This window comes from Mus pahari, chromosome X (assembly GCF_900095145.1).
Source record: "Mus pahari chromosome X, PAHARI_EIJ_v1.1, whole genome shotgun sequence".
NCBI classification, from domain to species: domain Eukaryota; kingdom Metazoa; phylum Chordata; class Mammalia; order Rodentia; family Muridae; genus Mus; species Mus pahari.
In genome coordinates this window covers 97,473,447-97,487,376 of record NC_034613.1, presented here as the reverse complement: position 1 = coordinate 97,487,376, position 13,930 = coordinate 97,473,447, and the positions used below count along the sequence as shown (strand labels likewise).

At 37.4% G+C, this 13,930-nt stretch overlaps 1 protein-coding gene and 1 pseudogene across 1 annotated transcript in view; one reads left to right on the top strand and one right to left on the bottom strand.

The window, feature by feature from the left end:
• The window catches only part of LOC110314463, a 73,601-nt pseudogene extending 64,250 nt beyond the window's left edge, over positions 1–9,351 (bottom strand).
• The window catches only part of Pof1b (POF1B actin binding protein), a 55,905-nt gene continuing 51,198 nt past the window's right edge, over positions 9,224–13,930 (top strand). Inside the window, exons 1-2 of the mRNA XM_021188007.2 lie at positions 9,224–9,294; positions 9,379–9,716. Coding sequence (XP_021043666.1) covers positions 9,432–9,716 — 285 coding nt within the window. The 5' untranslated portion in view covers positions 9,224–9,294; positions 9,379–9,431. The remainder of the gene's footprint in view (positions 9,295–9,378; positions 9,717–13,930) is intronic.

The following is a 13,930-nucleotide window of genomic DNA, read 5'->3' as shown; positions in this document are numbered from 1 at the left end:
TAAATGTACCACAATTTCTATATCCATTCCTCTATTGAGGGGCATCTGTGTGCTTTCCAGCTTCTGGCTATTATAAATAAGGCTGCTATAAACATAGTGGAGCATGTCTCCTTGTTATATGTTGGAGTATCTTTTGGGTGTATGCCTAGTAGTGGTAGCTGGGTCTTCCAGTAGAACTATTTCCAATTTTCTGAGAAACTGCCAGATTGTCTTCCAAAGTGGTTTTATGAGCTTGGAATCCTACCAGCAATAGAGAAGTGTTCCTCTTTTTCCACATCCTCCTTGCCACCATCTGCTGTTGCCTGAGTTTTTGATCTTAACCATTCTGATTCATGTGAGGGGGAATCTAAGGGTCCTTTTGATTTGCATTTCTCTGATGACTAAGGTTGTTGAACATTTCTTTAGGTGCTTCTCTGCTATTTGAGATTCCTCAGTTGAGAATTCTTTGTTTAGCTCCATATCCCACTTTTATTGGATACTTTATTTATTTACATTTCAAATGTATCCCCTTTCCTGGTTTCCCCTCTGCAAACCCCCTATCCCATCCTCCCTCACCCCACTTCTATGAGGGTGCTTCCCAACCACCTTCTCCTGCCTCCCTGCCTGACATTCCCCTACAATGGGGCACTGAGGCTTTACATGACCAAGGGCCTCTCCTGCCATTGATGTCCAACATGGTCATCCTCTGCTACATATGCAGCTGGAGCCATGGATCCCTCCGCCATGTTTATTCTTTAGTTGGTGGTTTAGTTCCTAGGAGCTCTGGGCTGGGGGGCAGGGGGAATCTGGTTGGTTGATATTGTTGTTCTTCTGTAGGTTACAAATCCCTTCAGCTCCTTCATTTCTTCCTTTCTCTAACTCCTTCATTGGAGACCCTGTGCTCAGTCCAGTGGTTGGCTTTGAGCATCTGTCTCTGCATGTTTCAGGCTCAGGCAGAGTCTCTCAGAAGAGCTATATCAGCAAGCACTTCTTGCATCAGCAATAGCATTTGGGTTTGGTGACTGTATATGGGATGGATCCCCAGGTGGGGTAGTCTCTGGGTGGTTCTTCCTTCTGTCTCTGCTCCATGGTTTTTCTGAATATTTCCTTCCTTGAGTATTTTGTTCCCCCTTTTATGAAGTACTGATGTATCCACACTTTAGTCTTCCTTCTACTTGAGCTTCATGTGGTCTGTGAATTGTGTGGTTAAAGGCTAAGCTTAAAACAAAAAAACATATCCCATTTTAATAGAGTTATTTGCTTCTCTGGAGTCTGACCTTTTGAGTTCTTTCTATATTTTGGGTATTAGCCCTCTATAGGATGTAAGGCTGATAAAGATCTTTTCTCAATCTGTAGGTTGCTGCATTGTTCTATGGACAGTGTCTTCTGCCTTACAGAAGCTTTGCAATTTTATGAGGTCCCATTTGACAATTTTTTACCTTAGAACCTGAGCCATTGGTGTTCTGTTCAGGAAAATTTCCTTGTGCTGATATGTTCAAAGGTCTTTCCCATTTTCTCTTTTATATAGATTCAGTGTATCTGGTTTTATGTGGAGGTCCTTGATCTACTTGGACTTGAGCTTTGTACAAGGAGATAAAAATGGATCCATTTGCATTCTTCTACATGCTGACCACCAGTTGAACCAGCACCATTTGTTGAAAATGCTTTGTTTTGTGTTTTCCACTGGATGGTTTTGTCTTCTCTGCTCAAGAGTAAGTGTCCATAGGTATGTAGGTGTATCTGCCTGTCTGTCTCTGTATCAATCCCATGCTGTTTTTATTTAATGTGGGGCTTGCCTAGAGTTTCAGAGAATGACTCCCTGAGAATCATGGTAGGGATCATGGCAGATGGCAGGCATACAGGTGTGGCACTAGTAGAGGGAGCAACTGACTGGTACTTGTTTGGGCATTTAAAATCTCAAAGCCCACTTCTAATGACATATATTATCCAAAAGGCTACACCTTCTGATCATTCCCCAGTTCATATATGAGTCTATGGGGACCATTCTTAATCAAACCACAACACTTACATAAAGCCCACTTGATCAAAATACATTAAGTTGTGTAAGTTTTTCAGTTTGTTCATATTTTGTTGGATTTCATTGTATAGGTTTCTTATCTTTTTCTGGTGTTAGTATTGGAATAATGTCTTTATATGTAAATATAAATTTCTAGGTTTAGGGAGGGAGAGAAGGATAGAGAGGAAAGAGAGGAAAGAAGAGACACAGAGTCAGAGATATATTTTTCTTGAATGTTTAATGTTCTTAGGATTTTTTTCTTTGTGAAAAGGTAATAACTGTGACTTTAAACTCTTTTCATACATTTCATTTTTGCTAATTTGTACTAATATGTGATTTTCAAAGAATTGTTCCATTTCCTGAATTATACATGTATATGAATAGAGTTGTTCATAGAATACCTGATTATCCTTTTAGTTTCTGTGGGGTCAGTAGTTATATGGCCAATTTTATTGTGTGTTTGTGTATGTGTATGTGTGTATCACCAGAAGTTTGTAATTATTAGGAAGGCTTATTAGAACTAATGTCTGGAACACAGCTCTCAAGTTCTGAATTGCTGGCTTTGGGATAAAGCATTAAAACCATTTCCGATGAGATTGATGGTTTTGGCCCCAAAAGTTCCCTCTGTGACAGATATGCTTTGACAGATGATCAAGTGTTCTTTGATATACTTTTATGATAATGGTTAAAATTAAATACCAAATATGGGTTCTCATTTACTTTCTGAATCCATTCAAATATATCCAGAATAAAAAGTCATACAGAAAAGTATGAACACACTATTCCATAAATAATATATATTATACATAAAACATGTTTCATTGTCGAGAAAATTTTGATAAACACCACACACAGTAGATCCATTTGAAGATTATGTTCATAATATATATCATCTTTTAAAGGCTATGGATATTATAGCAATAAAGCTATTCCACATATTACATTTAACCAGATACATATTCAACCTAGTAGGTCATAAAACACTTCTTTGTAAAGCTAGTATTGTTTTTGACACATGTTGAGAAATGCTGCATCCCTAAAAATCTTCCAGAATCATAAAGCCCACTCCACTGCATGTGCATACACAAAGAGTTGAATAATCTGTCAAGAACCCAGGTCTTATTTTCTCTAACAAGTCAGTTAATTTTGGATAGAAATATATTACCAGTAAAATTTATTTTAGGAAGAGAAATTGATACTCTGATGCAGTGATGCTATAGGTTTTATAAGGGAATATCTACTTTCATTTTGTTTATATATATTTGTTAGACAACTGTCATTTTGATATAGTATTTTAACTTGAATTCACTTCAGATTAAACTTGTTTTAACAGGTTAAACCCATTTATAAATGCTGCCTTTAATTTTTGTTCAAATTAAAACAAATATCTTTTTCATACCTCATATCCTGAAACATTGCCCAGTCAAAAATTTCCCAACAGCAGTTAAACAAGATCCGTGTTAAGTCCTGTCAGAAGCCTGGAATGGAGTTCTGCCAGATCAAATGAATTGGGCTTAGTTAATGATACACAGCTGCTTTCATATACTCATACAATGCTCTTACCTACCTTGGGATTTACCTCCTTCCCATGCTTGTTGACCTTTTATAACATGAACATTCTTCTCTTGGTCACAGAGAAGGCAGAAGCAAAAAGGCTTAAGTAACTTTGTGTTAAATCTTTCTGTCGTTCTTGTATCATTAGCCCCAAGCTATGAGCCCAGGCTAGAGATAAATCTAAGCATCATTCTCATAAAACAAAAGGTGGAGTAAAGCATTAGTAATACACATAAAAACTGCTGATGCTGATGAAACGTATTTGGTGACAAATTTATAATTACTTTTGGTATTTACTTGTTTAATAAAGTTCTATAGGTCAATTTTGATAAATTTATTGGTGCTTTGTTTTATCTTAATGATTTCAGGTAGCTAACGTTTCAAAAATTAGGACCATACCTCACTGGGACATTTAATTTGATTTTCAAATTGACTAATTTACAAAAATTGCACTGAACTCTATGAAAAAAATGTATTTTAAAATCTTATGCCTCGTAGAATATTGCAAATAGCAAGCATTTTCTTATTTAAGCCTAACAAATTTGTGAAATGTATATAATGTTTAACACACACACACACACACACACACACACACACACACACACACCTGTCTTCTCCCTCTTTTCCTAGCATATAATTCCTAAAACAATTTACGTTTTTGGCATGATAATTAATTGATTAATCACTGGTAGCCCTTGGGTACCTACATGATCATCACTGGCTTCAGGAAACAATAAAGTACAGAGATTCAAGGCTTTCAGTCAGCCTTGTAAGATTGAGATTCCAATGCCAAAATTAACTAAATTAAAGGACTCCCAGGTGTTGTCCTTGAAAGAAACTGCTCGCTTAGCATGCAAAAGAAATCCCCACCCCAACACAGACACACACACACACACACACACACACACACACACACATACATCAGTAGTGACAAATGTGTTCTGAGACCATAAAATACTCTGAGTTTTCTGAGTTTGTTTATCCCATATCCTCTGTAGAGCAAATGAGTACTTTTAAAATGACCCTCAAAACAACTCATTTAAAATGGAAATTTTTTTATTGTTTTTAATATATTTAGCTGATGTTTCAATCATTATGCTTATCATTAATATTGGAGATTCGTTTTCTACTTTTTACCTATACTCTCTTGAATTTTGAACTTTTTTCTCTTTTTGAGATTTAAACCATTCTATTTAGTGTGTCTGAATATTTTGCCCAAATGTATATATGTGTACCATGTGCATGGCTGGTGTCCTCAGAAGATAGAGGAGGGCATCAATTACCCTGTACTTACAGTTACTGATGGCTGTGAGTCACCATGTGGGTGCTGGGAATTGAACCCAGCCTACTGCAGGAACAGCAAATGCTGTTAACTCCTGAGCCATCAGCCCAACTCCTTCAGTTACATTCTTGATAAATGAATTGTTTTTATAGCTAGGAACAGTGAATAAAATTTTTAGTTCTATTGTAATTAAATTATCGTCTAAAGGGATATCTGTTCTATTCCCCCAAATCAAACATTCTAAATTAGTTTTTTTTTGGTGCCAAATATAAAATATCTATATTACAGAGAAAAAAGACTGCTGAAAATATAATCAAGAATTCTCTGAACAAGTCTAGTGCTAAAAATAAGTAATGAACTCTTATTACTCCATATACTATAGACAAAAGGAGGATACAATCATGAAGTTTGTAGAATATGTTGTCAAATCCTTTGGATTTTCAATTGTGACATGGTGCAAGTACTATTGTTACATAGATAACTGCATTTATATTTATTTATCAATACAAATATTTGGCACTGCAGATCATGACTTCACAAGGGAGTTCTCAGAGAAGAAAATGAATCTTTCTTGAGAATGACTGATTAAATTCTTGGACTTGAACAAGGATGCTCAGTATCTGCTTTGTAGTAAGATGTGATCTGTCTGTCCGATAAGCTTAAGTTCCTTTCTTTATTCTTCAAGCTGTATTCCTTATACCCAGGGACGGGTATGACAAAGATTGAGGGAACATATCTATTTCACATATTAATTGTAGCCCAATTATATCAAAGTTCATAGCCTGCATTTCTAAGAAACAGAGAGGGCAGATACAGTCAGCATTTTATGGGAACAATACTTTTCATTCTTCACCTCAACTTCTTTACACACAAGGTTACATATTGACTGGCAACAGACACTAGCAGCACTGTATGTGTGTGTGTGTGTGTGTGTGTGTGTGTGTGTTTGTGTTAAATTCAGATTTTAATCAGTGTTAACTATGTTATACCATTATACCCAGATCACATTCAGAAAAAGCTTCTGCAAAATGAGATAGGCAATGCTAGTAATGAGTTATGAATCTAATATAATACCTGGTTACTTGGTAGGTCATGTGTTTCTAATTAATTTATCGTTAATTTTTTTTATTATTTTTTGGCTTTTTAAGACAAGGTTTTAAGCTGTAGCCCAGATTGGACTGAAATTCATTGTTTAGCTGGTACTGACTTCAAATTTACGGCAATCATTCAGTCTCACAAGTACTAGAATTATAGTCACATACTACCAGGTCCAGCAAATTTTCATTGATTTTTGAAGAACATCTAAATGAACAAGAAGTATGCATGAAAGCTCTGAATACAAGATGTGTAATAACAAGTTATTTTAAAGTATTTTAAAGGTTTGTTTTCAGGTGTTTTGTACATACCTTCCTTCTATAACAATTCAGATTACTTTTGAAGTCAATTGTAACTTGCCATTTCTAATGTTTTATTTTCCTGTCATTTAGGAGACTTCTTAGATGGCTATGTGCTCAACAATTAAAACTTTATTTAGCAGTATTATGTAGTTGTAAAAGCTTACATTCTGATGTGAATCTCCATTTATTCAGATCCTAGATCCATCCTTAATACTTACCTAAGTGTGAGAACATTTTTCAACTTCTCTACACCTGTGCCTCAGCTTTTCACCTAGTAAATCCTTACAAAGTTGTGAGAGTATAACACTTTCTGGAAAGTTGCTTTTTTTTATTGGCTATTTTATTTATTTACATTTCAAATTTTATCCTTTTTTCCCAGTTTCCCCTTTGCAAACTCCCTATTCCATCCCCCATCAGCCCTGCTTCTGTGAGGGTGCTCCTCTACCCACCCACCCCAATCCTGCCTTGTCACCACAGCATTCCTCTACACTGGGACATCAAGCCTTCACAGGACCAAGAGCCTCTCCTCCCACTGATGCCAGATAAGGCAATCCTCTGTTACATATAATTGGATATTTTCTTCATTTACATTTCAAATGCTTTCCCCTTTCGAGGCCTACCCTCTGTAACCCCCCATCCCATCCCCCCTCCCTCTGCCTCTATGAAGGTGCTCCCCCACCCACTCCATCCACCCCCTCCCATCATCCCGGCCTGGCATTCCTCTCCACTGGGGAATCGAACACTCTCAGGTCCAAGAGCCACTCCTCCCACTGATGTCCAACAAGGCCATCTTCTGCCACATATGCAGCCAGTGCCATGGGTCCCTCCATGGGTACTTTTTGGTTGGTGGTTTAGTCCCTGGAAGCTCTGGGAGTCTGGCCAGTTGACATTGTTACTCCCCCCATGGGGTTGCAAACCACCTAAGCTACTACAATTCCTTCTCCAACTCTTCCATCTGGGGATCCAAAGCTGAGTCCAATGGTCGGCTTCGAGCATCCTCCTCTATATTTGTCAGGCTCTGGCAGAACCTCTCAGGAGACAGTTATATCAGGCTCCTGTCAGCAAGTACTTCTTGGCATTCACAATAGCGTTTGGGTTTGATGACTGTATATGGGATGGATCCACAGGTGGGGGCAGTCACTGGATGGCCTTTCCTTCAGTCTCTGCTCCACACTTTATCTCCATATTTCCTCCTGTGAGTATTTTGTTCCCCTTTCTAAGAAGTACTGAAGCAATCACACAGTGGTCTTCCTTCTTATTGAGCTTCATGTGGTTTCTGAATTGTATCTTGGGTATTCCAAGCTTTTGAGCTAATATCTACTTATCAGTGAGTGCATACCAAGTGTGTTCTTCTGTGATTGGGTTATTTCACTCAGGATACTACCCTCCGGATCCATCCATTTGTCTAAGAATTTCATAAATTCATTGTTTTTAATAGCTGAGTAGTATTCCATTGTGTAAATGTACCACATTTTCTGTATCCATTCCTCTGTTAAAGGACATATGGTTTCTTTTTAGCTCCTGGTTATTATAAATAAGGCTGCTATGAACATAGTAGAGCATGTGGCCTTATTACATGTTGGAGCATCTTCTGGGTATATGCCCAGAAGTGGTATAGCTGGGTCCTCAGGCAGTATTATGTCCAATTTTCTGAGAAACTGCCAGACTGATTTCCAGAGTGGTTGTACCACCTTACAATCCCACCAGCAATGGAGGAGTGTTCCTCTTTCTCCACATCCTCACCAGCATCTGCTGTTACCTAAGTTTTAGCCATTCTGACTGGTGTGAGNTGGAATCTCAGGGTTGTTTTGATTTGCATTTCCCTGATGACTAAGGATGTTGAACATTTATTTAGGCTAGCCATTCGGTATTCCTCAGTTGAGAATTCTTTGTTTAGTTCTGTACCCCATTTTTTAATAGTGTTATTTGAATGGGCTCTGGCACATCGTAAGTGACTAGTAAATTATTACCCTTTGTTTACTTATCACAAAAAGATGCCTACTCAGATGAAAGACATCATTTTCTTTCTCTCTGAAATAGTGGTCCTAAGGTCCATATACACATAAGCAAGACCCTCCCCTCCTTTTTAAAGGAGCACTCAGGCATTATTTTGCTGTTCAGTTTCTTGCTGGAGTTTCTTGCAAGGCTTTACCTTGTGGGTAAATACCATTAGGATTGGATTTGGAAGTAGTTGTAAGTAAGTGCTGAACACATTTAAATCTCATTTTGTCTCAAAAGGCACCATAAAGGTTTACAGTGCCTTTAACAACTGGAGATTAAGAAGGCAATGGAACTCCATGTTTCCTGGGGCACAAAAGTCAGGGCAAAGCCCTTTGTAAAAACGTAAACCAGGAAAAACAAGGAGCAAAGCACAAAGTACTCTGGGATGGGTACCATTTTCCTCAACCCTCCCCACAGCACAGCTCCAACTTCTAGACAGAATTTCAATCATTTGGATACATCTCTGTCAGAGTCTTTCAAAACACACACTATGACTGAAGCCAGATAAACAGGTTCACAAATTAGAGAAAATTTCTTGGAGTCCCCATGGCCATCTGGTTTATCTGTATTATCACGGGGGGAGGGGGTTGTGAAGAATGCAAATTTATCTCTGAAAATTAGTGTGTCCCTAGGCTTTAATTTGGTCTGAGGTTCTGGAATGAGTACTTAGGCTTGAAACTACCTTTGCTCAATTTACAAGCCATGGGAAAGTGGCGTTGTTTTCTCTAACAGGTTTTGACACTGGTATCTTTGTCTTCAAATTTCCAGTCCTAGGAGCTGGCTCCTGCCCTGAACTTCAGTGTCTGCTTTTTCTAGACTACTTTACCTACTGGGAAGTCCTGTTGCTATCTCTGTGGCAAGGCAGGGCCTCTCCTGGCACGCAAACCTGCCAGGTGAATCCGCCCCTCAGGGGCGTGTCAGTGCCATTTCCTGGAGCAATCTCCCAGGGTGGCTCCTGTTTTCTTTTGAGCTCAAATACTTTGCTGTCTACTCTGCAGCTGCCAGACCTGCTCCTGCTGCTGTTCGGGTAACTCATCTTTTACTGGTACCACCAGGGATAAAAGGTGCTTGATAAAGGTCTTCTTTGCGTGTCCCTGCGTGCCTGTCTTCTCTGTTATCATCTTTTTAATGGTTTTTTTTTTCCTTAGGGAGAGCACCTGGGAAAACTCTGGGGAAACTGTTTCTGACCACCACCGAGAAGATGATAAGCTCAAGCTATTGGAGTGAGACCAGCAGCAGCAGCTGTGGGACCCAGCAGCCCACAGAGGTCCTGCAGTGCCAGCCTCAGCTTTACCACTGTTACCATCAGCCAAGTCAAGCCCAGCAGCCTCCAGAAAAAAATGTAGTGTATGAACGAGTGAGGACCTACAGTGGGCCTATGAACAAGGTGGTGCAGGCCTTGGACCCGCTCGGCTCACGGGAAGTGCTCTCCCCTCTCAAACCTGCCTCCTCCTACCAAAATTTGGTTTGGAGCGACCATTCCCAGGTAATGAAAGTCAGCTATTCCAGATTATCTTGAAAAAGGAAAACAAATCTTAAATCTCACTTCTTTTCTGCTTCATTTGCCATTTGCTGTAATCTATGGGATAGCTCTTGGTGGATTTCGGTTATGTATGCGTTAGACAGTCTCCCAAATTCTGTCTCTTAGCTTTTGTCCCCATTAATTAGAGCCTGTGGTTTGGTTGGTTGCCATTCTAATGATTTACATAACCTAGCCAGAGTATAGAAAAGCATATTTTAAAAATTGAAGTTGATTGAAAGATGTGTTCTAAGTGGCAAGCCATTTTGCCTTTAACGACAAAAGTAGTCATCAATTTGAATGCAGTAGGTTTATTTTTAGAACAGTTCCCCACTAATTCACATCATATCATGAGCAAACAGGTGTTTTGTGCCAAACAGAATGATATAGAGACAATAGCACATATGAAGTGATGTGTAGTTATTTGTGTTCAGCTAATAGTATGCTGAGCCCAGATAAGTGACAGGTGCACATATCTCAGAATTTTTTTTAGGTGTCAAAATGACACATTGATTCTTAAACATACTAGCTGAACAATTTATGGAATGTTGGGAGAAGAAAGGTTATAGAATTTGAAAAGCAAGAAAGAGGTATACAGGCTTATGAAAGCTACAAAAGATGAATCTGTAAGAACATCTTGAAAATGAGATAAATTGTTTTTTTTCTTATAACCAATACCTGTGCTAATAGTCTTGAAAGTACATTAAAAAGTAACATGGAAAGATGATATAAAATGACAGCTTAAAGTCTGTTTTGATTCTCTAACTCCCTTTATATTAAATGTGCATAGCTTTAAGCTTTCTGTGAGCTTCTATCCAAACTGAAATGGTATTTGTACTGTGACGACCTCATAAAGAAATGACTGGGGTCTTATCCTATCTTATATTATTATACCAACTGCAAACAGTACATGTTCTTACTCTAAAACCCATAATCAAGTAGAATATAAAGCAACATTCTTAAAACGTACAGTAAAACTATGAAAATATTTCCTCAAAGATACAAATGATTTCCAAACTATGAGCACAATTATTTTACTATTGTCTTATTTAGCAGTTTAAATGCAGGGAAAATGCAAAAAATTTAATACCAGTAATTTTATTTTTCTTTTAGTGCCTCCCCCAACTCCTCCTATCCGAATCCACACCTTTTCTGTCTGTAGCTAGGAAAAACCTTAATCTGTATTGTGTTCAAAGCATAGAAAACTATCAAGGTTAAAAAAAAATCCCAGGTTGTATAAGTGATCATTCCAATATTCAACATTAGCATGTTAATGAACAAACCTGATACCATCTTAGATCCTTAATACATCCAAAACAATGGTTAAAAACAATTACAATTATCATAGGAATGCTGAAGTCATCCTACTTTTCAGTTAATTCAACCCACAGCCTTTTTTTTCATGTGAATATGTTAGTAAAGGAATGATAGATGCACATTTAAGAACGAAATTCTTTTTAAAAAGTATACTGAATATAGAACCATTTTGATAATTGTATTTTACTGTTTATTCCTTATTTCAACTTCCATTCTTAATAATAATGTCAGGGTCAAACTAAGATGGTTAAGCTTTTTTATAAAACTTTCTTTCTTTTATACAAAATTTGCCAAATTGATCTCTTTAAGACTCTTTTCATCCTGAAACTTAGTTCCTTGTAGAAAAGCCATATATCACCTTATGGCCTGAAAGTGTAACTTTAGTAGCTGAGATAAGAGACTGGGATGGAGTTCATTGTGAGGTATGGGGTTATTTATGACTAAATAGAAATAAAAGTAATGAATGAATGGACATGAGAGAGATGAAATTCAAGCTATTTGGTAGAGGGAAAGAAGAAGCCTTATTTCCTTGGTAGAAATAAAAGAAACTTTGACTATAAAATTTCCAGTGGACTTGGAGATAAATTGCACTAAAAGGGACTACAATCAAACAGCTTTTAAAGTCAGCGACCACAATGACCATGAATAGCAAGCCCTTCTATTTAGTTTTTCTTCCTTCCTCTTTGTTGGTGGGATTATGGCAGCATGTAAAATAGTCCTAGATGTGACCTGAAATTACCTTCCTGCTTACAAAGTGGCTGCACTGTGGCGGGATCTTTACTACAGGACCATCTGGGCACAAGGCAGTAGAGATTACTCAAAACTCCCTTTCCAGTTTCCAGAAATTTTTTTTCTTAATGTCTTGTGTTTTAGATGAGTTGCTATGTGGCAATTATGCTAATTTCAGAGTTTCCTACAGGGGAAGGCAAGCCCATGAGGATTAGCAATCAATTTCTGGCCACAGTGGATTCAGTTAGATCTTTTACTTTGTTTTGGTTAATGATACTTAGAGAACGTGGATTTTAAAATAAGTCTGGCCAGTTATAAAATATATTTCATTTGAGAAACAATTCATGTTACTCTGCTTTGTTTCCCAAATCTTAATCTTAGACTTAACTAAACACCATTTAGGATTATTTAGTATTTTCTATCTCTGGCATTTTAGAATGTTTTCTATGATTCTTCTCTTGTGTATTAAAATTATGTTGATAGATATAAACAGATTCATATTTCTCTATATACGATATATAATGTTGCTTTCACTTCTCATCTATAATTGATGAGACATACTTATGGTTTTCTTGGTTATTATTTTGCCTGATTAATAGGGTATTTCTCAAATAAAATTAAATGTAGATACCAGTTGAGTCTACCTTATCTTAATTAATAGTAGAATTTAAATTATTAGATTTACCCACAAGAACAAGTATATTCATACAAGGCCAGAAACACTTTTAAGCCCAATGTGGTTTTACAAATAAATGAGTAATGTTCTCAAAGCTATTTAAAGCCAAAGAAAACAATACCAACAAAACCCTTTAGAATTCAATCCTTAACGCTTAAATATTAAACCACCATAATTAACTCAAAATGGTATACTGCTGTAAATGAACAACACTGGTGTGAATTATTCATTGGACTTATATTTTTTCCTTTGGCTAATTTAAGTATTCATGAAGGTCAAGGTACTTTCCATGAATACTGAGTTTTGAGAAAGAAAAATGGATCAAAATTAAATAAGTTAAATTCAAGTGATTCAGTGACCAGATGCTTCTTAAGTGCTTATTTTATGGGAAATGCTGTGATCTGGATAAATACCATTTGTTTTTCCAAGGAAAGTCCACTTGGAGGATAAACACACAGAGTCTGGGATGTCAGTGACATAAAAATAGGAGTTTATATGTTGTCATAAGGACTTTCTCAAGTAAGATACTGGGGTTTAATGTATGGCTTTAAAAGATTGCCATTATTTTCAATTTGAAAACTTGCAACAGAAAAGTCTGACCTCAGAGAGTAGTCTAGAGGTAAATGTAAATTTGTAAATGACCTTCATTGCCAATAATTATTCACTTGGGGCTTGGGTTTGTTTACATTTTCTTTTCCTTTGTCTTTGGTTGCAAAGACCAGGAGTGACTTCCCTACTGTGTTAAAGTTTCTGTTTACTACTAGACATTTTTTCTGTTCTGTGTGGAGGGGTGTGTTGCTTGAGAAATTGTTGTTCAAGGGTGTGGTCAGTAAAGGGAATGATTGTTCAGGGAAGTAGGTTGCCTGAGTCAAGAATGAGGTCATGGGATAAAGGGGCTTGTGTTTTCAGAGTCGGTCATCCCCTTTGTGCTTACAATTAAATGAAGCTTTAGAAATTGTTAGTGCACCTAATTGCTGGGTGAAAATGTTCATGGCAATTGTCTCTTGTTAAGGCAGGTCTGATAAATCTGTGGGCCAGTTTTCAGGCTGTGACACTCACAAGCTGTCCTTGTGATGTGGTGATGGGCAGGGAATGTAGCCAGTGGAAGAAGAGAAGAAACATTGTGTCAACTGTTGTTTCTTCACAATTTCTGCTGAAACTACTGAGACATTTGCCATACTCTGACGCTTCATTTAAAAGTTAAAGCCTTTCTAAATAAATATATTGAAACTGACTTCTCATATCATCAGCTACCCCAGTAGAAGCTCTCCTTTACTTTTCTGGAAAATATATCCTGGTAAAAGCTAAAGACAGCATGAACTGAAAAGAGAACTATATCTTTTGTTCCCTCTCCATTTTGTAGCTTTCTTAACAAAGCCAGAGAGCAAGAGAGGGAAGAGAATGAGAGAGAGAGAGAGAGAGAGAGAGAGAGAGAGAGAGAGAGAGAGAGAGAGAGAGA